Source organism: Indicator indicator, chromosome 3, assembly GCF_027791375.1.
Source record: "Indicator indicator isolate 239-I01 chromosome 3, UM_Iind_1.1, whole genome shotgun sequence".
In the NCBI taxonomy this organism is placed as follows: Eukaryota; Metazoa; Chordata; class Aves; order Piciformes; family Indicatoridae; genus Indicator; species Indicator indicator.
In genome coordinates, this window is record NC_072012.1 from 709,906 (window position 1) to 735,025 (window position 25,120).

At 45.0% G+C, this 25,120-nt stretch overlaps 2 protein-coding genes across 2 annotated transcripts; one reads left to right on the plus strand and one right to left on the minus strand.

The window, feature by feature from the left end:
* Window positions 1–1,264: 1,264 nt before the first annotated feature.
* PKDREJ (polycystin family receptor for egg jelly) lies at window positions 1,265–8,696 on the minus strand. Its single transcript, XM_054399710.1, has 2 exons — window positions 8,632–8,696; window positions 1,265–8,171 (listed from the first exon to the last, which is right to left on the minus strand). The coding sequence occupies exons 1-2, from the start codon at window positions 8,694–8,696 to the stop codon at window positions 1,265–1,267; spliced, it is 6,972 nt and encodes a 2,323-aa protein (XP_054255685.1).
* Window positions 8,697–9,147: 451 nt separating this feature from the next.
* Window positions 9,148–24,265, plus strand: TTC38 (tetratricopeptide repeat domain 38). The gene is made up of 14 exons (XM_054399652.1): window positions 9,148–9,171; window positions 10,157–10,234; window positions 10,697–10,778; window positions 11,816–11,987; window positions 13,287–13,460; window positions 15,859–15,934; window positions 17,034–17,153; window positions 17,844–17,903; window positions 18,861–18,899; window positions 19,804–19,885; window positions 21,114–21,279; window positions 22,484–22,643; window positions 22,929–23,002; window positions 24,172–24,265. Exons 1-14 carry the CDS (start codon window positions 9,148–9,150, stop codon window positions 24,263–24,265), a joined length of 1,401 nt encoding a protein of 466 aa, XP_054255627.1.
* The last annotated feature ends 855 nt before the right edge of the window (window positions 24,266–25,120 follow it).

Below are 25,120 nucleotides of genomic sequence, written 5' to 3' on the forward strand. Positions count from 1 at the left end.
TGGGCTATGAGGTGGGGCTGAGGGAGCTGGGGGTGTTCAGTCTGGAGAAGAGGAGGCTGAGGGAGACCTCATTGCTCTCTACAGCTTCCTGAAGGGAGCTTGGAGTGAGGAGGGGGTACCTCTGCTTCTTGGTGTCAAGTGACAGGAGCAGAGGAGATGGTTCCAAGCTGTACCAGGGGAGGTTCATGCTGGATGCTAGGAAATATTTCTTCACTGAAAGGGTTCTCAAACACTGGAATGGTCTGCCCAGGGCAGTGCTGGAGTCACCATCTCTGGGGTGTTCAAGCAGGGTGTGGACCTGCTGCTTAGGGATGTGGTTTAGTGTTCACCTTTTGGTGCTAGGGTGAAGGTTAGACTGGATGATCATGAAGATCTCTTCCAAACAAAAATATTCTGTGATTCTGTGAACAAACTGAGCTCTAGGGAACCCTACTTGTGACTGGCTTCCAACTGGGTTTAACTCCATTCACCACAACTCTCTGGGCTTGGCCATCCAATCAGTTTTTAACCCAGCAAAGAGTCTACCAGTCTAAGCCATGAGCCACCAGCTTCTCCAGCAGTATGCTGTGGGAGACAATGTCAAAGGCCTTACTAAAGTCCAGGCAGACACCAGAAGGAACTAGGAAGGATGTTTCCAGATCTCAGGCCATTTTTGCTCTTACACTAGCGTGTGCTCAGCCAAAGGTGAGAGTTCTGCTCAGACTTCTGAGCTAATTCCTTATGTATTGCCTCTGTGAAACAGGCATCAGTTCCTGTGTGTGTGGGCTTTGGCTGGCATGGAATTAGTAATGCCATGAGATGTGGGATCATGCTTAGCAAGGAAACTGAAGCAAGGGAAGTTTTTTGACAGTAACTTTAACTTGGAGACTGGCTGGGCATCCATTTGCAGGTGATGAGTGACTGATTGGGTATCACTTGTGGTTTTGGGGTTTTTCCCTCTGTACTTCTTAAGTAGTTGTTATCTTGACCCACAAGGTTTTTTTCTTTCTCATTTTTGCCCTTCAGTTCTCTTCCTTTGCTCCTGGGAGGGGAGTGAGTGAGCAGCTGGGTGGGGGCTTACTTACCAGTCAGGGTCAATCCCCAACAGCCTGACAGCCAACTACCACGGAAACTGATGCAAATACTCTGGAGAAAATCTTACAATCATTAATAACGAGTTGAATGTTAAAAAAAAAAATCTTAGAAGTCAAATATTTATAATCATTTATTTGAAATGCAAATATTACAGAGTAAAGACGGTCTTGAATACAAGATCTTGCTTTGCTCATATGACAGAATAATCAAATTTTCCCCCATTTCTTTTTCTGCGCTTGAACCCAAAATCTTGCTGATGTCTTCTCTTAGGCTTCCCATAGAGTATGTTGTGGAAAAGACCAGGCTTGCTGGTTTTGGATCTTTTACATTTCAGAAAATAAAACATTTTTTTGAGCCTTTGCAATAGAAAAGTGGCCACTTGTGCTTCATCAGATGGTTCTCTGTGTCCCTGTTGTTTCATATCTCCATAGGCAGACATAATGACAGCTTGAAAGAGACGAATCAAAGCACAGATCATCACTAACGTGAAAGAGGCTAGGAAAATAGCACCCAGCAGCCTGTTGGATGAAAATGGAGTATCTCTGAAAGCTGAGACACAGTAAGAGAATATGGTCTGAGCTGAATGAATCATGGTATTGTACCTCTGTTCATGCTGCCCGAACACAAGGTAGCCAAACACCATAAAAGCAAAGAAGTACACCAGCATCATGAGTGCCATTGAGGAGATTCCAGGCAAGGCTACCAAGATGGATCTTTGTACCAGGCGCACGTCATAAAACAACTGAAAACATTTTAGAGTTTTCAAAATGGCAAGAAATCCTAAGAAGCCCATAGAAATCCTTAAAATCTGATCCAAATGAGAAACTGCATGAAAATGAATGAAATCATTTGGGTGAAGTAAGTAAAAATTCACTATATCTTCTCCCATCTTAAACTTGATGGCCTTTAAAAGGACAAAAAGGAGGAATGCTGATTTTAAGCCAAGGTTGATTATGTTGGAAATGTTTTTAATATAATCTTTTTTCTCTTGGTATATGGTGTAAAGCTCATCTGCAATGTAAATGAATAGAAAGGCAAGAACAATTGCAAACAAAGCTACTTGAGCTTTAGTTTGCTGTTGGAGAATGGGGAGTGCAAAAGAGTGTACTGCCAAACTTGGCTTTATGATCCCAAACCCAGACATTTCAAATATGACTGAGATGGTGCAGAAGAGTTCTGCATCTGAGTTAAATGTAGTTAATTCAATGATCACAGCCCATGTCTTGTCATCAAGCCAGTAGCTCTCTTCTAGAGCATTCAGCCTGGTTGTTGAATTAGGACTTCTTTCTTTGGGGAAAAAGTAAAATGTGTACCCTGCTGGTCCATATGTGTGCAGATCTCCATATGAATGATACATCCACTGAGTCCTGTTTTGCTGGTACGTGAACCCATCATAACTGCTGGCGTCCTTGGAAACAGACTGGTTGGCAGCCTTTGTCCAAGTGCTGGCGTAGTGGCCTGTCTCTGGGCTGTCACTGCCGTATACGTGAAGACAGTGGCTCTTACTGATCACCAAGTTATTCACAGAGCTGTGACGATGGAAACATTTCTTCTTGGTATCTTTGGCCCGCACTTGCCTCATCCTAGGCAAACCAAGGATTTTAGACCAGCTGTCAGAAAGAAAGGTTGGCTGAGAGTCACTGTGGATCAAAGGCAAGAACGAGTCTTTCACCCAGCTGTAGATATCTTCCAGCTTATCCACACTGGAGAGTCCTGGGGAGAATTGGTTGTGGATGAATCGATTGTAGCGGAAATTATTGATGTTCTCATTGGAATAAACAAAATAGAAGAGCAGTGTTAGAAAGACAAGGTGACTGATCAAGCCTTTTATGAAAAGAAATGCCTTAGCTTTAATTTGTGCCCTTTTCAGCATGTTTGTCATTTCATCAGCTTCTAAAGGCTTATAGTACTTTCTGCACCTGATTTCAGCAAGCTTCAAGTGCATCACTCTCATCTCATCAGCGCTCATCATTTCTGTAGCCACCTTAAGCTCAGAATACTTCTCCTGACTTACCCACGCGATATTTTCACAGTGCTTCCGAGAGATCGCACTTATAGCCGATAAAAAAATGATTTTTAGAAATGAAAGGAAGAACACATTCTCAATAAAGGAGATTACAGACGCTAAAAGCCACTCTAAGGAAGTCTGATAGCCATAAGACAAACCATACAACACAATGAAAAAGGAGCACAGCCCACTGACAGCTATAACCAGTGCCCATGAGAGACAGGTGCGCCACCGACGGAGAACTAGGCACAGTCTCTGGAGAAAGGGCATGGAAGTAGAGCTTGGTGGTTTCCTTTCTTTCTGAAAATTGTCCCCTTCTTCTGCATCATTACTACTAAAGTTGGAACCTGTCGCTGGCCTTCTCTGGGAAGCTTTAGCTATTGGAAGGGAATTTGTGGTTGTCATCTGCTCCTCTGATACAATTACATTAACGTCTCTTTCAGAAATGGTACAATTATTCCAGTATGGGGGAGCTAACTTGCTTCTTGTCTTTCTGGAATCTGGAGGGCTCTGTGAGTTGCTCAGACTGGGAAAGTTCTCCGAGGGATTCATATTCCTCGATTGTGCTGAAGTTACTGAAAGGTGCATTTTTTGTGGTTGTTCCTTCTGGTTCTTAAGATTTCCAGACAGGGGGAGTGAACTTGGCTTTAGGTCTGTCTGATTCACACCATGAGGAGGAGGATCCTTCTTGGAATAATTAAATAAGGCGATTATAAGGATTTCCACAGGTAGAGTAATCAAAGCACACTCAATTCCTACTATTATTGACCTAAGAAAATTCATGTGTGTTGAATACTCTTCATTCTTGTGAGCATTAAAGAACATAATGTTTACAAACAAGTTTAATAATAGTATGGCTAAACAGCAAGACAACCTTTGGAGCCTGCTGAAAGTGCCAGTGGGAGCACGAGCAAAAACTGAGAGCCACAGATGACCCTCTGTCAGGCTTCTGACAAGATTAATTAAAAAATAGTCAGTTCTGTGCAGAGGTGCCTTGGGATCTGTGACAGAAAATGTCCTTTCTAGTAAGTGATCACCCTTGTCAAGAGAAAACCATTTCCGGCACACGAAGAACCAAATCTTCCTGGTGGACATATTCTCAACTTGAGCTCTGCTTAAGAACCAGCCTGGAGATGAGCCCTTGTTGTTGTGCCACATCCTGAGGATGGAAATGTCTCCCAAGTCTTTCTTAACGGTTAATAGGAAGCAATCAATGCTTCCTTGTTGGAAAGATGGGAAATACGGGTACCGTAAACAATGGACATCGCTCTTGCCTTTCTGGCCATAGAGCTGAAGAAAGACATCTGCTGTGGTTCCAGCTCCACAGCGACTGCCCGTGTACAAAGTGACCAAATACCTGACTTTGTCAAAAGGGTCATTGTCTGGCAGGACTATAACCTTGCCTTTGGCGACCCTGTCAGCCCTGTCTTTTCTCATGGCCCAGATGGCCAAAGGAATGTAGATGGCAAAAATTAAGAGCACCGTTAAGAGGGTCACTAGGTTGTTATGTATGTCTGCTATCAGAGCTTTCTCCAGATCTACTGTGTTGGGGGCAACTATTACTTTGGCTGCCAGGAACCTGATGCTAGATGTGGATATGACTGTCCGACTTCTGCGCCTCTGCTTCAGATTGCAGATGCAGTGCACCCTCTGCCAGTTGGTCGAGGGACCAAGTGTGCATGTGTCTTGTCTCCACTGACTTTGAACATTATCCAGAAATAAGCACTGATCACTAAAGATGTGAATGCTCACCAGGCTCTGGGTTTTAGAGTTCACAACATAGGGTGTCTGCAAGACAATGGAGATGTTATGAGCCTCTCCACTGCTTCCTTGGGCTGTGGCTCTCAGCAATGACTCTGGGAGACAGATAATATAGGGAGTCTTAATGTTACAGTCAGTGCTAGCTGTCTCAGTTTTGCTTGCCACTGTTGCCTTGTTGTGAAAAGCATCAAATGTGGCTATGGGCTGAGTACGAGTGACATCAGTGCCTGTAAATACTAGCACCTTGAAAGTAACTTTTAAATTGGTCAGGATCTGGAAGTATATAGTTGTGGTATTTTTGTTGACTTCCAAACTAAATCCTCCGGTTGTGTGAGCTTGTGTTTTACCAGGTCCTATTGCTAACTGAAAAGTTGAAGATTCCTTATCTTTCCTAGCAATAATGATTTCTGGTTTTTCAGGCATGACCCCTAGCAGACGCCCGTTAGCCTTGGTCTCTGCCATTTTAAACCCCAGGACCATTGTTGTGATTTCCGATGTGTAACCTAACCAAGGGAAGGGGTTCTCATCAAACTCATAAAGAGCAGTGGAAATCACAGCATCGGGGGACAACCCTGAATAATTGCCTTTTTTCAATAATGGATAAAAACAATTCCTGCAGTTGTCTCTGGCAGAGAAAGCACTTGTCATATTCCAGGCTTCCTCCTTTTTCAGAGTGATATTCCACTTTTTTGTTCCCATTAGAGTGTCTGTATCTCCAGGGACTTTGCCCTGGAAAACTATCTTTGTTAAATTTTCCGTGATGGACACTACTTGTTTAACTCCATCTACGTTGACACCGCTGTGATGCAGGAGAGCAGCTCTCAGGACATTGGACAAGCAACTTAGTATTCCACTGGTCTGAATTTCTGCTTGCTCAGACCACTTACTCTCATGCCTCCGTATATTCAGCACTCCTGTTACTTCTGCCAATTTCTTAATGGCGAGGTCTTGTGATCTACGGTTCACTTCGTCAGCTTCCTCTGTGACCTGACAAATAGAAGCAACTACTTGGTTGACTTCCATTGTGCTCTCAGCTGAAATGTTCAGGGCTGTTTTAATCAGGTCTTCTCGAAGCTGAGCCTTAGGGAGCTGGAGATTTGGTGTGGCTTTAATGTAGTTTAAGAGTGAGGCTGCCAGGTAATTCAAGTAACCTGCACTAAAATAATCACCAGTCTGGAGATAGGATGTAATCTTCTTGCTTAATCTGCTCACTGAAGCCGTCAATTCTTGAAACATACCAGCTAGTGGTTGACTGCTAACAGGCTTCTGCACGTGGACATCTAAATTCACTTGAGTAAACGCCCCGAGGGAATCACTGACTTGAACGTAAAGTGTCAAATGGTAGTTCTGAGAGGGCATTCCAACTGGGAGAAGAGATGGAGGAGTTTTAGGTCGATAACCAAAGTACAGAATTGTGCCAAATGTGTTTTCCTCCACAGAAGTTATTTTGGTAGTTCTGGGCACATCAGAAGCTATTATCACTTTATATGTCAGAGGCAAATGTCTGTCAGAAAATCCACTGCATTCAACAACAAATTTTGTCTGCAAGGCTGTACCCGAGCGTGGGCTGACAGTACACTTGCCAGCCTTTGGAGGAGAATTGATCTTAAACGCATGGCTATACGTAGAGGCCCTACCATCCTGGGTCGTTACATTTAACAGGAGTAGGTAGGGTCGCTGTACAGCCTTTGTAAAAGTCTGAGCATGTATAGACAGGTAAGCCCCAAACCTCCCCGTCGTGGTTCTGGAAGACCAATCAAAGCTTATTTCTTTAGAGCTTCGAGAAAAGAGGGACCAGTAGTAGATTGGCTGGTTGGACGATCTACAGTTCAGGCATTTTCCAGACAAGATAAATCTCTCTGTTGGAATTAGAGTTCTACCACAGTTTTCAATGCATGTCACATCCAGGAGGAGTGGAGAGCCAGGCTTCACACTTACAGTTTGATCAGCATAACTACTCCTTCTGCCCTTTTCAATCACTAGACGAAAATGATAGATGGCTTTTCCTGGGAGGAATTCTGGAGGCACTGTTTGAACTGGTCCTGAGGGTGTTACCCATTTCAAATCCTTCTGGTCTGGGTGGCATTTCTTTCCTGGGCTGAGTGTCATGGTTTCATAGTCTGCTACCTCTTTAGTGCAGTACCAAGTAAATGTCATTCCCTTTAGTCTTTCCTGAGAATCAGGATCATAGGATGCAGAGCCATCAAGAGACCACTTATTAGAAAACCCCACTGTGCGGAATGCCCCCCCTGCAATATTTGCCACTAGCTCGGTGCCCTCGATCAGAATGTAGACTTTATCTGAGCCCTTGAGGACTGTCGACATCCTGATCGGCTTTACCTCAACAGTGAAATAAAAGAGATACAAGCCGAAATCTAAAGTGTAACTGGGAACAGTTAAGACTATCATTTCAACTCCATACATCGAATCAGAGTTGATGGGTTTTGACCAGTCGGGATCGGTTGTCTTGTTGTGAACAGCATAGATTCGCCACAAGGGCTTGACAGAAATAGCAACGTTGCACTGCAGTAGCAATCTGACAAAGAGGTAAAAAGATGTCCCCCTTTTCTGGTGCAGGATAGTGGTGTTGTAAGGTTTCTGAATATACAGATCGTGTATCTGACAATATTCTTTCTGGCAAGATGTTGGTGCTTCGATGGCTGTTGCAGCATTGTTGTTGACTCTGACTCTCAAAAGGTCTGGTGTAAGGCTGCTTCTGGTACATTTCACTTTTGCCATAAACCTGGCGGATTTGTTTGGATCAAAGGGCAAAGCAGAGTGACGGACAAAACGCGTAGTAGTCTTTCTTACACGATTGTTGTATGTGTATGTGCTGTTCTGGAGAAGGAGGGCTTTCTGTGTTCCAAAAAGCTGCAGATGGAAGGTCCACTCACACTGTAGTGCTGGATCTTGTGCAGGTATAAACTGCACTAAATAAGTAAAGCTCTGAGGATGGCTGCTGCTGAAAACGTGGACTTCCAAGTCCACACATGAAGCAGATGAGCTTTTCACTGTAAGGAGGCTGGAGGCCACAGGTGAAGGAGTGCTGCGTGGCAGGAGGCTTGTCTGCAGTGTGATCTGGCCTGACCAGCCCAAGGTGTTCTTTATCCAAGTTGAGCTCAGGTACCAGAAGCAGCAAGGTGGAGGTGGTGACTGCGCCTCTTTCCTCTCTGCCTCCAGTCTTGCTCCTGGGGTGGGCTGGTAACACAGGTTCACTGTGCTGTTCCACTGGCATGAGGCCCAGTGCTCATTGTCCTGCCATCGAGAGACTTGGCTGTGAGGGCCCCAACAGGTGACCAGTGGATGTGGTGGCTGGAGGTGGGGAGAGAAGCATAGATCATTAAGGTTTGAAAAGACCTCTAAGATCATCAAGTCTAACCCATAACCCAACATGACCGTGGCCACTACACCATGTCCCAAAGTGCCATGTCTACAAGTTTTTTGAACACCTCCAGGGATGGTGACTCCACCAGCCTGTTTCAATGCTTAACATTTTTCCTAATATCCAATTTAAACCTCCCCAGGAACAACTTGAAGCCATTTCCTCTTGCCCTCTCACTAATTACTTGGGACAAGAGACCAACCCCCACCTAACTGCAACCTCCTTTCAGGTAGTTGTAGAGATGGAGAAGACTTTTCTCCAGGCTAAACAAGCCCAGTTCCCTCAGCCACTCCTCACCAGCTTTGTTGCCCTTCTATGGACCTGCTCCAGCCCCTCAATCTCCTTCTTGTAGTGAGGGCCACAAAACTGAACCCAGTATTTGAAGTGCAGCCTCACCAGTGCAGAGGATGCCCACAAGCCTTGGAGGCAGTACCCGAGCAGCTGAAGGAGGAGAAGACAGAGCACTGCCATTGCTCTGGCATGAGGCGATGGAGAGGACGGGAACACGGCCGTTGGGTTGCAATCTGACAGAGGCTGACAGCTCGGGAGTTCTGCTGGAACAGGGCTCCGGGGAGACCGAAGCCTGCTCCCCGTGCTCCCCGGCGCTGTTGATCGGAAAGGTACTTTAGGAGCAGCAGCTGGCGTGTGGATGTACCCGATGCCACAAGAAACAAGTGCTCCGAGACCAGTCATCCGCTGGACTCACGTACCTCGGCAGCTCCTTCTCCGTACCGCGGGACCGCGGCCGGCGGCCGCTGCCAACCGCCAGCTCCCCACGGCTGGCTCCCCGCCCGCCAACCGCCGCCAGCGGCCCCGCCCGCCGCTGGCCCGGCCCTGCTCCCGCCCCGCCTCCGGCCCCAGTCCGGCCCTCTCTGCCGCAGCGTCTGGAGGAGCGGAGACAGCGGAGTTGTGGAGGGGGGTCATGGCGTCTCTGAGGGACTGTAAGGTGAGGAGGGGTCGGAGGTGGAGCGGGACGGTGAGTACCCCGCGTGGCCCCTGACCCGACCGGCAGCCCTTAGCGTGCGCCCTTTGCGCGGGTGGGCGAGCCGTGCGCTCCCGGGGGAGTTCTCGGGAGGCCCCGGGCCTGCCTGGGACCCAGGCCTGGAGCTTATCTCCCTCAACACGGCGGTGACGTTCCGCTCAGGGTGAGCTTCAGGTGGGGTGAAGCTGGTGCTGAGACCTGCAAATGGAGAGGCGTAGCTGCACACTTCCCTGGGCAAGCAAACCCGCCTCTGAGCATCTCTGGGTCTTGTTCGTAGTGCAGAGCGGTCCCATCGGCAGGTGAGTGCCCTTTCTCTGGGCCTGGGAGTGGGTCAGGCCTTCATTGAACTCTACGCTAGCTTGAGGTCCAAGGGTTCATGTGCAGGAATTAGTTACTGATTAGTCGTCTGCTTGCTTTCTTCCCAAAGAACTTAATCTCCCTGTCACTCCATTTCTAGTTAATTAGGCAGGAGGAGGTGAAAAAAGGAGTCTTGAAGGTCTTCTGAGAGTGTAATTGGTTCGTGAGTGCCAGGGCTCTGGAGGGCCGCCACTCAAAACGAGGATGTGCTAACAGCAAATTCACAGAGCAAGCAGGGACTCTAGCAGGGAAAAAATGCAAGTAAGTAAGCAGTCAACAGATCTCATGACTAAACTCTCAGCTTAAAGCAGGAGAAAGGGCAAAGATTTGGTCCCACCAAGAAGCACTGAGAAGAGCCAAGACCATGGCACTGTACTCCCAGAGGTATCACAGAGAAGAGTCTCTTCTGGAGCTAGAAAGGAATCTTGTGGGAAATCAGTGTGACAGAGCTGAAAGGAAGCCTGTGTGGGAGGGGGAGGTGATAGTTGTTTGACAGACTCTTCAGGCTGATTTTTGCCTGCTGAAAATCTGATGGCATAGTCTGGAAAATGAGTGTCTAAAATGAGTGGGGTTTTATTTGTTTGTCATGCAGGCCTGGCAGGATGCTGGACTTGCCCTGTCCACCACTAACAATGAAGCCTGTAAGCTATTTGATGCTGTGCTGACGCAGGTATGCCTGAGAAGTGTAAGAAAATGTGATTTGAAGGGACTCATGCGTGAAACAGTCTTTGCTCTAGTTAATGTTCACATTTCTTATCAGCTGAGAGAGCCTCGTGATCAGGAGCCCAGCCATTAACAGGCAGCATAAAACCCTGGTAGCAGAGGGTTATGCCAGATGCTGCAGCTGTGGAGAATACCTCAACCAGTGTGCTTATCCTACAAGACACTGGAGAATCAACCAATTGGCATAAACCACACAGAAATAGAAATGTAGGGTTATAAGTTCTGCTGGTGGCCAAACTATCTTAAACATTTTTTGCTGTGTTTCTACTATGCTAAGCCTATTGGAATGCAGTGTTTGGCTTTTAGTCATTTACCTTGCTTGCTTGTGAATTTTAAATGCCTGTGAGAACAAAAAGAAACCAAAGATCACTGGGGATTCCTCAGTCCTCCTTCACTGTCTTTCTTGCAGTATGCAACCTGGACCAATGATCAGAGCCTTGGAGGTATTGAGGGATGTCTCTCCAAGTTAAAAGCAGCAGAGCCAAACTTTAGTGAGTATAACTTTTAATTCTTAGCACAGAGAATGGTGGAGAATACCTGGTGTCTGGTGTTGCTTTGTTTACACAAAGGAAAGGTCATGGCTTATAGAATTCTGGAAAACATCTTCAGAATGCAGAGTAAGCTGGCATGGTTTTGTATGATTTTATTTTCTTTTCATGGAATCTTAGAATGGTTTAGGCTGGAAGGAGCCTCAGAGCTCATCTAGTCCAACCTCCCCACCCTGGGCAGGGACACCTCTCAGCTAGACTCAGCTGCTCAAGGCCTCACCCAACCTGGCCTTCAACATCCTATGGAGGAAGGAGCCACAACCTCCCTGGCCAACTTATTCCAGAGTCACCCCACCCTCATACTGAAGAACTTCTTCCTCATCTCCAGTCTAACCCTGCTCTCCCTCAGCTTCAAAACATTCCCCCTTTTATCTCTAAATACCCTCATGAAAAGTCTGTCCCTCTCTGGTCTTTCTTTAGGATCCCTTCAGCTATTGGAAAGCAGCTCTAGGGTGTCCCCAGAGTCTTCTCTTCTCCAGGCTGAACACCCCCAGCTCCCTCAGCTTGTCCTCATAACAGAGCTGCTCCAGCCCTTGGATCATCTTTGTGGTCTCCTCTGGACTCTCTCCACCAGCTCTGTGTCCTTCTGATGCTGGGGACACCAGAACTGGAGGCTGGATTGGAGGTGTGGTCTCAGCAGAGCAGAGTCAAGGGGCACAATCCCCTCTCTTGCTCTGCTGTCCACACTCCTCTGGCTGCAGCCCAGCACACAGCTGCCTGCTGGGCTGCATGAGGGCACTGCTGACTCCTAGGGAGCTTCTCATCAATCAATACACCCACGTCTCTTTCTTCAGAGCTACTCTCTGCCCAATTTTTAATTAGTATTGTGAAAATCCTCTATGAACTTTAGTTTTATGAGAGTTTTTGGAGCCCTGTGCCTACCTGTCAGTCTTGTTTAAAATAAACAACTACCCCTCCTGTTCATGCAGAGATGAGTGCAATGCCTTGCAGCTCAGCTTGTACTGTACTGTTTCCCTTAGCAATGGGACTTGTCATCGCCAATGGTTTGGAGTTGGTTGGCACTGGGAGTTCAGTGCGGCTCAGCAAGGAGCTGGATGGTGCCATGAGAACAATGCTGATGCTTTCAAAGTCACAGCCCCTGACTGAGCGAGAGAAGCTTCATGTCTCAGCGCTGGACATGTTTGCCAGGGGGTAAGTCTGTTGTCATCCCATTTAGAGGACTGTGAAGACCTGGCTGCCAGAGGTGGAAGTGGTGGTTGGTGGTAGTGTGGTCTGATTTTAGCAGCCATCTAGCGGAGGATCAGGGTGCAAGGTCAGTGGTGGTTCTGGAACAGCTCTCCAGACTGTAGGCACCATGACTAGTTACTGAGCAGCACCTTAGGAGAAGTGCTCTGTTGCTACCACTTCAGATCAGTTTTGAATCTGTCATAGTTCCATCACTGGAATACGTGGTTTAGAACTGGGAAACTAAGTATTTCACCACAGAGTTACAGAATATTAGGGGCTGGAAGGGACCTCCAGAGATCATCCAGTCCAACCCCCTGCCAAAGCAGGATCACCTAGGGCAGGTCACACAGGAATGCATCCAGGAGGGTTTGGAATGTCTCCAGAGGAGACTCCACAACCTCTCTGGGCAGCCTTCTCTAGGGCCCTGGCACCCTCACAGGGAAAAAGTTTCTCCTGTTCCCATAGTACCTCCTCTGCTCCAGTTTGCCCCCATTGCCCCTTGTCCTGTCTTTGGACATCCCTGAGCAGAGCCTGGCTCCACCCTCCCAACACTGCCCTGTACAGCTTTATAAACATGAATGAGGGCACTCCTCAGGCTCCTCATCTCCAGGCTAAAGAGACCCAGCTCCCTCAGCCTTTCCTCACAAGGAAGATGTTCCACTCTCTTCAGCATCAGTAAAGTTGAATATAACACAGAGGTTTGAATCCACAGGAGCAAAGCTACAGACGTTCCTTGTCTCTATGTCAAAAAGTATTTCCTATGTAAAAGAAGTGTCAGAGGTTGCTGTAGAGGCTCCCTGTTCCATTAAGTATGATGGATTTAGGGGCACTGCAGAAAGTATGGACTAGTGATTCACTTCCATTATTTGTCAGGCAGGTGAGCATGGATTTACCTCATATACTTCTTAGTAAAGGTGGAGTAAGATACTGAAGCCCTATTACTACAGGTTTGGTTCCCACTGGAGGAGAGGGAAGTGTCTTTGTGCATGTGAAGTTAGATTAGTTATGATAGGGCTCTGTAGGAACTGTTCAACCCTGCAGGAAAATCTTTAGATTCATGGTTTGTTTAATCTTCCTGCTGGGTTACAGTGTAACCCAAGTTGATTTCCCAGAAGGTGCTCAATGAAGACAATGCCATTAGAACTTAAAAAAAAAAAAAAAAAAAAAGACCAAGAAATTCCTTCCAAAAGTAATTTGATATTGAACTAGCAGTAGAGGCAGATATGTGTGCCTTCTCTCAGCAATCAAAATCTTTATTTCTAGGCAGCTTCCAAAAGCTTGTGATCTATGGGAGGAGATTCTGCAGAGCCACCCCACTGACCTGCTAGCCCTCAAATTTTCCCAGGACACTTACTTCTACTTGGGCTACCAAACACAGATGCGAGATTCTATTGCCCGGGTTTATCCTTTCTGGACACCTGATATTCCACTGAGCAGGTGGGTCAGTTCCTTTTGAAAATTGCTCTTTGTCTTGGGGCACATACTGGATGGATTTTAAGTTCACACACATCTAAATACCAGGATCTGATGGAAACACATGCAGACAAAATAATCAAGGGCGTAGAAATGAACATACCAGAGTGTAGTGCTGAAATAAATTAAACTTCGGGATGTACCATAAGAGCTGGTGCAGCAAAGACTGACAGGAGGGTAGAGTCTTTAAACATTGCTTTACTTCAGTCTTGAAAGTTTCAGTTTCCCAGTGTTAACTGAGGATAATGGGAATCTATTGACACGTGAATTATCAGTAAAAACTAACTTGAGATGAGTTAAATACTGGCACTGGGCTTTACACTTTATTGAAAAGGTCTGAGGTATTTTTATACAGAATCCTAGAATGGCTTAGATTGGAAGAGATCTTAGAGACCATCTACTCCAAGCTCCACACCATGGATGCCTCTCAACTAGCGGCAGCTGCTCAAAGCCTCATCCAACCTGGCCTTCAACACCCACAGGGAGGAGGCAACCACAACTTCTCTGGGCAGCCTGTGCCAGAGTCTTGTTGGGGAATGGCTTAAATCACAGGGACATGAGTCTATGGAACAACTATTTGAGCAATGTGTAGGCCGCACTCCATCTTGTTGTTTACTGCTCACAGTTAGTAGATATGCTGAAGCTGCAAGGTCACTTTGGCCTTGTGACTATGCTTGCAACTGTCTTGTAAGGTTACAAAACAAAGAACTAGTTAGAAAGAAGTTTGTGAAATAGCACGTAGGCCTATCTGCAAGTAGGCTGGATATTATAATGTGGCTTTTACCTGAAACCAATTATCTTATGACACTTGTGTATACTTACCTTAGTTGTACCAATCAAATAATGACATCTGTGCGTGTTTTTGCTGAGATTCTATGTAAGCTGTGTATTTGAACAATAATGTTGAAGCTTGCTTATCAATCGCAATGATTGCCGCTCGTCTTCCCTCGTGTTTCACCAGTGAATCATATTGATTTCTGCCTGTCTCCTTCGCGTTCGACAACAGAGTCTCACCAACCTCATACTGAGGAATTTCTTCCTCAGCTCCAGTCTAACCCTGCTCTCCCTCAGTTTCAAACCCATTCCCCCTTGTCCTGTCTCTAGACACCCTTAGGAAAAGTCCCTCTGCAGCCTTCCTTTAGGATCCCTTCAGCTATTGGAAGGCAGCTCTGAGGTCCCCCTGGAGCATTCTCTTTTCCAGGCTGAATGCTCCCAGATCCCTGAGCCTGTCCTCATAGCAGAGGTGCTCCAGCCCTTGGATCATCTTTGTGGTCCTCATCTGGATTTGATCAAACAGCTCTGTTTTTTTTTTCCAGCTTGTTCCCTTAACTCAGGAAAATCTAACTCAGGAAAATCTAGTTCTTTTTAACTACAACGTGCTGGTTTCATATGTTGGAGAAGTAAGACAACTTAGCAATTTTGACTATTAATTTTCTAGACACAGTGCTACAGAAATGCAGATTGTTGTCCACATAATGGTGTAATAATGGGAAACACCCACATGCCAAGCAGTTTTGGAAGTATAAATACCTAGCAAGCACCCCTTGTCCTCAAACATACAGGCATGTAGAGTTACATGTAAATTGATACATTGATTATACATAAGCAAATTAACCTACTTTATTCATCTATTTATTTATCCATTAAATAAATCAGTTGCAACACACCCTACATGTTTTAATAGTTCCTTTTAATAGTTCCTTTGTCTTAAGACTTTAAAAGCAAAATCTCAACAGGTACTTACAGAAGCAGAAACATGTCCTGTGGTATTTTGCAAACACAAAAGCAGTTAAGTATTTCTTTAAATGACTGTATCAGGTTATGTGCATGCAAGCATATAAACAGCCCTAATTTTCCTTTATGCTGGGCCTGTCTGGCTTATTGGGGATGTTTTACAAGCAGTTTTAAAGGCCCACTTCACATAAAAGTACTCTCTCTAGTTTTGTGAGGTCTGGAGAAAGTGCAGAGGGCTACACTCATGGTGTGGTGCCTTTGAGACACTCACATACTTTGGTGACATCACTGTCTGGCTTCCAGCCTTCTAATTCTGCATCTTGAGATGGAGATGAGCAGACTGCATTGTGCAACTCTTAATTCCAGTTTATCCAAAGCTGTAAATGTCAGATCTTTGTTAAACAGAGCTGATGTGCATCTCCTTACTGATTTCCGTGCCGGTGTCTCCAAGCCTCTTGTTTCCCCTGAGAACTAGCAAGTTGTTGAGTGTTCTGCAGGCCTGAGCCCACCTTGTAACTTGCACTGCAGGGACTGTTTTGAGTTCAATGCTATTGCTGATACGTTTTTCAGTCCTAGATTAAGTCTAGTTGTAAATGAGTGATGTTCTGTTTATTCCCTTTTTGCTTAGCTACGTGAAGGGCTACTACTCTTTCGGACTCATGGAAACAAACCTGTTTGATCGTGCTGAGGAGGTTGCCCATGAGGTAAGCTGCCTGCTGTTGGTTTTAGAATTCTTGTGGGTGACAGTTTGTGCTGGAGGTCCCTTCCAACCCCTAGCATTCTGTGAATGCCAGGAACTCACTCTCTCCATTCTCCCAGTTGTTAGCAGAAGTAGCAAACAGATAAAGCTCAACACAGAAATGTTTGTGGAGTTTCATAAGAGGTAAGTATTCCCTAGAAAGCTTCCCACACCTGTGGCATACCATGGCAGTTCCATCTTGACTGTATTTCCTCACTTGCTTATGAGCATACCTTGTCAGAACACATCTATAAAATCCATGTATCCCATCTGCTGTATCCCCCTGTATAATTGGCTGTTTTCTTCTATTGAAGAACGTTAGATTGGTTTGATGTAATGGCTGTTAGCAATCCATCCTGTTTGGGTTCCTCCTCCCTTTTTTCCTAGATGCTTCTTCCTGGATTATTGAACAGTTAACTGTACAATCTTTCTGGGGCTCAATATTAGCTGGCCCATTTCCTTTGTCTGAAGGTAGTTATTATACTTGACTTTCTCCAGTCCTCAGGATTCTCCCTGTCCTTTGGGAGTCTCAGTTAATCAGTTAGGTAATTAATCTCTAGTGGATGTTTTTCCATACCTCTGTTAGATCAGATTGCTGTGATAAAGACTAAATGTTAACATTTAGCATTTCCTAGTTTCATGACTAAGATTGCAAAATGCCTAGAACCTAGTGGGAGTTTTTGGAGCAAGAAAGAGGAAATTGCTGAATACTCAGAGCTGGTCATATTCTTGAAGAAGAGCTTACTACCTTTAAGCCATTATGGCATGGAATACACTGGGTCTATACATGCAGTTCTTTCATAGCTGATAATGATGCATGTCTGTGAAATAAAATCAAAGCCTGCATTTTGAAGTCTTTTGTAGGTGTTCATCTGTATGCAGTAGAAGCTGAAAGTGAAGTCAGCCAATAAATATTTTTTCCCTTTTCTGTCCAAATCAAACTTCCCAGCTCTGATTAGTTGGAATGGTACAAGGATGTACTTAACATGCAGCAAGTAAGAAGTAGTCTCTGTTACTGCATCAGCAGTGATAAACGTTGTTGTTTGCCCTGTTTTCACTTGCAGGCTCTGGCTATAAACCCGACAGATGCGTGGTCTGTTCACACTATAGCTCACATATATGAAATGAAAGCAGAGGTGAAGAAAGGCTCAGCTTTTATGAAGGAAACAGAGGCCAACTGGAAGGTAAACATTTTGTAGTATCTCTGGAACAGCTCCTGCTAGTTCTTTATCTCCTCCAGCCATTGCTCTGTGTACAGCCCCTTCCTATCTGCAGACATGTTACAAGCAATGCAAAGTTCACACAGGAGAAGAAACTATGGCTTTTGAGGTGCTGTTACTATCTGTTCTGCTTTTGAAGCAAGAGCTAGAATAAAAAGGACACACCACTGACCACTTGAAGTTGTTACTGCAACAGCTGAGATTACACAAATGGCAAAGATATCAGTAGTCCAGGATGCACACGAAGTCTCACTGTCTGAGGTAGATGTCTAGGTAGGAGGAATGAATGGCCCTCATAAGCTGGAATGTCCACTGTCTTTGAAATTTCAGATGAGGCAAATCTTACTCTTGTTATAGATGTGAGGTATTTTTTCCTAAGGGAAAAAAGAAGTGCTGCAGAAGGGTAAATTCTGAGGCATCCCAATGAAGTTCTTTGCTGGGAGAAAACCTTGTGGTTGAGAGGTCTCCTTGAATAGTTTCAAGGACATATGAATCAAATGGGAAGTTGCTCTGTCTAGCTGATTTGAAGTTCTTTTCTGTCTCATGAAATACTCAGTTTGCTGAAGAAGGAAAGAAGTCTGACTGGATATGTTTAAATGGGAAGTGATTTTGTAAGTAATATTTTCTTTTTTTCTTGTTTTCTTTTCTTTCCAGAGCAGTGATATGCTTGCTTGCCATAATTACTGGCACTGGGCTTTATACTTTATTGAAAAGGTATGAGATATGTTCATATAGAATCCTAGAATGACTCAGGTTGGAAGGGATCTCAGAGATCATCCATCCAACCTCCCCACCATGGGCAGGGACACCTCTCAACCAGACTCAGCTGCTCAAGGCCTCATCCAGCCTGGCCTTCAACACCCACAGGCAGGAGGCAGCCACAGCCTCCCTGGGCAGCCTGTGCCAGAGTCTCACCACCCTTGTACTGAAAAACTTCTTCCTCAGCTCCAGTCTAACCCTGCTCTCCCTCAACTTCAAACCATTCCCCCTTGGCCTATCTCTGGACACCCTCAGGAACAGTCCCTCTGCAGCCTTCCTGTAGGATCCCTTCAGATACTGGAAGGCAGCTCTAAGGTCCCCCTGGAGTCTTCTCTTCTCCTGGCTAAACAATCCCAGTTCCCTCAGTTGCTGCTCACCAAACCTTTCTCCAGACCCTTCACCATCTTTGTTGCCATTCTCTGGACATGTTCCAGCACCTCAATGTCTTTCTTTTATATTTCCTTTAATACTTGAAGATTTCTTTGACTCGGTTTGTTTGGATCAAGTCCTGAGGGAGTTGTGGATTAATATTATGTCATCTATAAATAGACTCATAGAATGGATTGGGTTGGAAGGGACCTCCAGAGGTCATCTAGTTCAACCCCCCTGCAGTCAGCAGGGACATCCTCCACTAGAGCAGGTTGCTCAGAGCCGTGTTGAGCCTGACCTGGACTATCTTCAGGCATGGGACCTCGACTACCTCTCTGGGCAACCTGTTGCAGTGTTCCACCATCCTCATGCTAAAGAACTTGTTCCTCACCTCCAATCTAAATGTCTCATTTCAAAGCATTGCCTCTCATCCTGGCACTGCAGGCCTTTGCAAACAGTCCCTCTGCAGTGTCTTTGGCTACTACCAGTTGCTTTTGTTTGCTGTGACAACGTTAACCATGCAGACTTCTTTTGCTTTTGCAGGGTGAATATGAAGCTGCTTTGACAATTTATGACAATCATGTGAGTAGGGGCTCCTTTTTTTTTCTGCACTGGGAGCATGCTTAACTCTATCTTCCTCCTGTATGAGATTGAAACCTTTCCAGTGTGCCATATGGGTATAGATCTAATTCACATCTGTGCTTACAGTTTCTTCTCAGCAGTTTGGGGTAAAATGTTACAAAGTTCAAATGTTTCTTGCATTTGTGCTTCAGAGAGCTATAATGGCATGCTGCTGGTTTCCATGTTTCTTATTCATGCTTTTTAAAGGATGTAAAATAATTTTCCTGTAAAGTCATAGAATGCTACAATGGCTCAGGTTGGAAGGGACCTCAGAGCTCATCACCTCCAACTTCTCCACCATGGACAGGGACACCTCTCAACTAAACTCAGCTGCTCAAGGCCTCATCCAGCCTGGCATTCAACATCCCCATACAGGAACTGATTTTGCATGTTAGGCCCCAAGTCAACAGAAGCAGGTCTTTGCATTCCTAGTTAATTTATTATAGCTCTACTCTCTGGATTTCAAAACTGTCTTTTAAATAAACAATATCAAGTCAGATAGGATGAGATATTTTTGTAAGAATTATAAAAATAATGCAAGCTTTAAGAAAGCTGCAGGGAAAACTCCTGTCTATTAGCCTTGGCAAAGTGAAGTAATATTTATGGCACCATTTTGGTGAAAATAAAATCTGTTGCTGACTCTCTCCATTCTTACTGAGTTTAACTTCCTAACAGGAAAATAACAACACAAGTGAAGCAGTGTTTGTCACTGCAAATTACTGCCTTCAGGAAAGATGCAATTAGGGCTATTGCAAAGCAGGCATTTTTGAATGAATTAAAAGGTAAAATAAATTCTGTACTGTGAGAATAAGTTTTGATCCCACTTGTGAATCAGTTGGCAGCTTATCAATCCTTGTGCTTACAGATTGCTCCCCGCTGTCTGTCAAGTGGAAGCATGCTGGATGTAGTAGATAATTGTTCAATGCTGTACAGGCTTCACCTGGAAGGTAGGATATCCACCTGCCATTCTGCTTTGAAATGTGCTTTGAAAGGGAAACAGCTCTCTTTTTGCTCCCCCCCTTCCTCTGCTTGCACGTTGGAGAAGCATTTATGTATCTTTGCAATGCAAGCTTGGCCAATGTAAGAGTAGAAACCTTCTGTCACAAAAGAAAATTCTGCTCTTGAGAAAAGCCTCCATGTGCAATTCATAACAATGTCCATAACCTTTATTCATTGTGCAATTCAGAGTAATGTCCATAACCTTTATTCTTCCCAAGAGCTTTGTTGTGTTTTTTCTCATGCCAGTATGGGATTTCATCAGCTCAAGCTAGCACAGGTCACGTATTTCTTTCCTGACAAATTCACTTCTATTGTCCCTGGAGATGTAAGGCTGAACAATCAAGTACTTAAGCATCTAAAAAGTGTAGAGCTTCCTTGAAGTAAATTTCAACTTAGGTACTTAACTTTCTGTTTTGATACTGAGTGAAATAGCTCCTGCACATGTATTAGTCTCTGGCTTTTGTGTATTCTCCTAACCAGTGGCATTTCTCCTTAACTTTAAGCTATTGTTTAAACACAAGAGCTCATGAAGGTGAGGGAATGGAGGACAGACCTTATTTTCATAGGATTCTGCTAAAACACTGATGGTACATTGGGTTTGCTTATGAAATCCATCTTAGCAGTCTGTTCTTTGATTGATACAGGCAGGTCATTGTGAGCATCATCTCCCAAGAATCCTAGAATGGCTTAGGCTGGAAGGGACCTCAGAGCTCATCTATTCCAACCTCCACACCCTGGGCAGGGACACCTCTCAGCTAGACTTGGCTGCTTGAGGCCTCATCCAGCCTGGCCTTCAACACCCCCAGAGAGGAGGCAGACACAGCCTATTCCAGAGTCTTTCTACCCTCATACTGAAGAACTTCTTCCTAAGATCCAGTCTAACCCTGCTCTCCCTCAGATTTAGACCTGAGGAAGGAGACATGATCAATCTCCATAAAGCCAGAACCTTACCTAATGCAATCTGGAATATTGGTGATGAGTTACTAACAGTCAAAAAACTCTGCCCAAATCTGGTAGGCTGCAGGTGAGCACAAGTGTATAAATTTTGGCATGTCAGGGAATGTTCACTTGAGTTCAGCAGGAATGCTGTTCCAACTGAGTGACTGAAGTTAGATTGCTAAGTCACACTTCTACACATGGTATATTTATGGAGAAAAACTTTTTTTTTACTCTTAGGTGTAAAGCTTGGAGAAAGGTGGAACAATGTTCTGGAGCTTACAAAGAAGCACACCAAAGATCACATTCTTCTGTTCAATGATGTACACTTCTTGATGTCCTCACTTGGAGCCAAAGACCACAGAACAACGAATGAACTTTTAACAACTCTTCAGGAACTTGCTACGTAAGCAAGTGAATTATTGTGTTCAGTACAGGTCTGGAGCCCTCAGTATAGGAAGGACATGGAGCTGATGGAGAGGGTCCAGAGGAGGGCCATGAAAATGATCAGGGGGTTAGAGCAGCTCTGCTATGAGGACAGGCTGAGGGAGCTGGGAGTGTTCAGCCTGCAGAAGAGGAGGCTCCAGGGAGACCTAAGAGCAGCCTGCCAGGACCTGAAGGGGGCTACAGGAAGGCTGCAGAGAGACTGTTTGCAAAGGGCTGCAGGGACAGGATGAGGGACAATGGCTTCAAACTAGAGCAGAGCAGATTGAGATTGGATGTGAGGAACAAGTTCTTTCCTATGAGGGTGGTGGAACACTGGAAGAGGTTGCCCAGGGAGGTGATTGAGGCTGGTTTGAAGGTGATGCTGGAGGAGGCCCTGGGCAGTCTGATCCAGTTGGGGATGTCCCTGCTGAGTGCAGGGAGATCAGACTGGATGAACTTTGGAGGTCCCTTCTGGCCTGGACCATTCTATGATTCCATGAGTCTCCTTGATTGCCCAAAGCTCGCTGGGGTACTTTTCCAGCAGCTGTCAAGGTGGTTGAAGTTCCCCCACATAAGGAGAGCCTGTGAGTGTGAAGCCTGGAGTGGGCCTAAAAGCAGTCTGCCATGGTTAGAGTAACAGAGCAAACTTGGAGAGCTGTTGTTGGGAATACAGTTTGGTAGAGAGAGGGCAAGGTGCTGTGAGCTGCTTTGCAAGGGAGCGATTGCCACTTCTGACAGAGATGAGGACAGTCAGTACTAGCAGTAGGATGTTCTGGTGCAAACTGGAACTACAATTTCTTCACTTTTCTAGCCAAAACTGCCCAGGGGGATTGTGGAGTCTCCTCTGGAGAAACTCAAAACCTGCCTGGCTGTGTTCCTGTGTGACCTGCTCTGGGTGATCCTGCTCTGGCAGCAGGGGTTGGACTGGATGAGCTTTCAAGGTCCCCTCCAACGCCTAACATTCTGTGATTCAGGAGGGGTTCAGCTTGTGCCTTTTGCAGATACATTCAGAAGAATGAAAACTGACTGATGAGTAACAAAAAGGTGAAAGTAACACAGGCATCCCAAAAAGATCTCAATTAAATCCATGAAACATCAGGCTTTGTACAGTACAAAGAATTTGACTGTAGGCAGAGACAGATTGGCACTGAAATATGTAATTGAGTTAATCACTTGTTCTACAGAGCACCTTGTGAAGACCATGAGCTCTCCCTGGCTCCTAGCCTGGGGTTGCCACTCTGCCAGGCTTTTGTGGAGTTTGAAAATGGAAATTGTGACAAGGCTGTGGACCTGCTGTATCCAATCCGTTACCAACTAATCCAGCTGGGAGGCAGCAATGCTCAGGTAAAGAAGATCAGGACAAGATATTTTATTGCCACTTAATCATCTTTCAGTAGCCTCTGACATAAGGCACTTAGATTATTAACAACACTTCATTTGTAGAAAGGGTGAAGCTAAACTTGGCTCGTGACTGAGTCCTGTTTGCAAACACTTCTTAGCAATGCTAGCTGCTTAATTTGGGTGTTAAGATGTTTCCCTCCTCAATGGCTTTACTGATGTAAAGACAAGATTGGAACCAGCAGTACTTTAAGTTACTCATTTCTTCATATTTTTCTGGATGTTTTTCAGAGAGATGTGTTCAGCCAGTTATTGATTCATGCTGCTTTAAATTCTAAGTCACAAGCCAATCAAAACCTTGCAAGGTGAGTACTTTTCCTGGTAAATATTTAAGGCAGTATACTGTTATGAAAAGTAGGTAGTAGTGAGTATCCTCTAACCAATAAATTAAGGCTAAAATTGTATGTGAGTGTTTGTGTTAAATGTAGCAACATTTAACTAAGATGAAAAGTAGAGTAGGCTTTTGAAACTGCACTCTTGTGAGCTGGATGAATCACAGAATGTAAGGGGTTGGAAGGGACCTCAAAAGATCTCCCAGTCCAACCCCCCTGCCAGGGCAGGAGCACCCAGAGCAGGTCACAGGAACTCATCCTGGTAGGTTTTGAACGTCTCCAGAGAAGGAGGCTCTACAACCTCTCTGGGAAGTCTGTTCCAGGGCTCTGGCACCCTCACACTGAAATTTTTTTTCCTTCTGTTCCTGTGACATCTCCCCTGCTCCAGCTTGCCCCCACTGCCCATTGTCCTGTCACTGGACATCCCTGAGCAGAGCCTGGCTCCATCCTCCCTGCACTGCTTTACAAACATGATTGATAATCCATTATAATGATTATAATGAGAATTCATCCTGCTCATCACTGTATGTTCAAGGGCAGTTGATTTTCAAATAGTTCTGTCTGAAAATGTGGTCTCCTGCCTGTTTATCAATGTGCTTAATGGGCTGCTAAACTTCTGTGAGCTGGTGAAAAGAAAATCTGTCCTCATTATGACATCTGCTTTACTGGCAGAGGAGATTTGCAGAGCCTGATCTGTCAGGTTGTCTTAGGACAAATCACAAGAGCCTTGTTTGGTAGAAATCTGTGATTCTGTGAGCTGAGAAATCGAAGCTGTTGCTTGTTCACCCATGTTGAGTTCTGTGGAATGTGTTGTCTGGGTCACCTGTGCATTTGAAGGAATGGATCCTCAGGATAAAATAAAGACTTGCCCATTCTCCTCCTGAGATCTCTTTGAAATATAAAAATTAGACACAGTATCAAAATGATTCTTCTGTGCACTTTGATCTCTGGGTGCTTGTTATCAGTCTGTCAGGGCTGACAACAACAACTTACTGGCAAGATCAAATATTTCCAGTATGGGAACTCTGCACCTCAAGAGCAGGTTTTGATATACTCTTTTCCTTCTCTTACAAGGATACTGCTGGTGATCTTACAGAAAAAGTGACCTTCCTATTTCTCTCCTATCTCTTCTCCTTTCTTAGGTGCCTCCTGAGAGAACGTGATGTGGTGAGACCACATTCACCCATGACAGAGCGACTTATTAGGAAGGCAGCAGCTGTTCATTCCAGGGCATAAGGCTTTCCTCTCTGCTTCAGCTGAATTAGCAATAAGTTACCAGTCAAAGTCTGGGTTCAGGGAGTGGAGGGGTAAGGTAAGAGTACCCTCTGAGTCAGTGATCTGACAGTTGCCTTAAAAAAAAAAAAATACAACTGGTGAGTTTCAGGAGGTTATATCTTAGGTGATTGCACGAGCAAAGAAGAAGATAACCTGCTGATAATGGACAGTTTTCTGAAGCATCCTGGCACATAGCTTTTCTGTTATAATTTCCTGAAGGTTCCTTCTGACCCTCTTACAGGGTCAGAATTTCTGTCACTCATTGGCCCAGTTAGTTACTTTGTCAATATGTTAAATAATCAGTCAAGTGCTCAGGTAATTCAAATGGACCTTTGAAACACAGCTAGCAGGCAAGTATGGGGTCAAAGCCAATACAGGCATAAACTGAATTCCCTCTCACATATGAGTCAGACTCTGACAATGCAGATGGTCTGCATTCAGGATCTCTTCCCAGGTGCATATATTTAACCCCCCTCATAGAACATTAAACTTGTTCCTTTCAGTGTAGCACCTCAGAGCTTTTTGAAATTGCTATGTGAGTGAAGCTAGGCAAGAAGGATAAGAGTTGACTCTGGCTATTCTAACGTGGGTACTCCCTTAGCACTTTGAAGTCTTTCAGAAAACAAGGAAAAGCCTGGATTTCAGAGCTCCAACAGTACCATCTCTGGTACTTTGGACTGGTGCCTTTGTGCTTACCTGAGCATGGGGAAAGTCAGGCTTTGCTGCCATCTCAGTGTCCCTACACATTAGCAAAGCAGAGTTTAAAACCAATGTTAAACCATACACTTTCTAAAGGTAACTCAGAGCAGGCAAAAA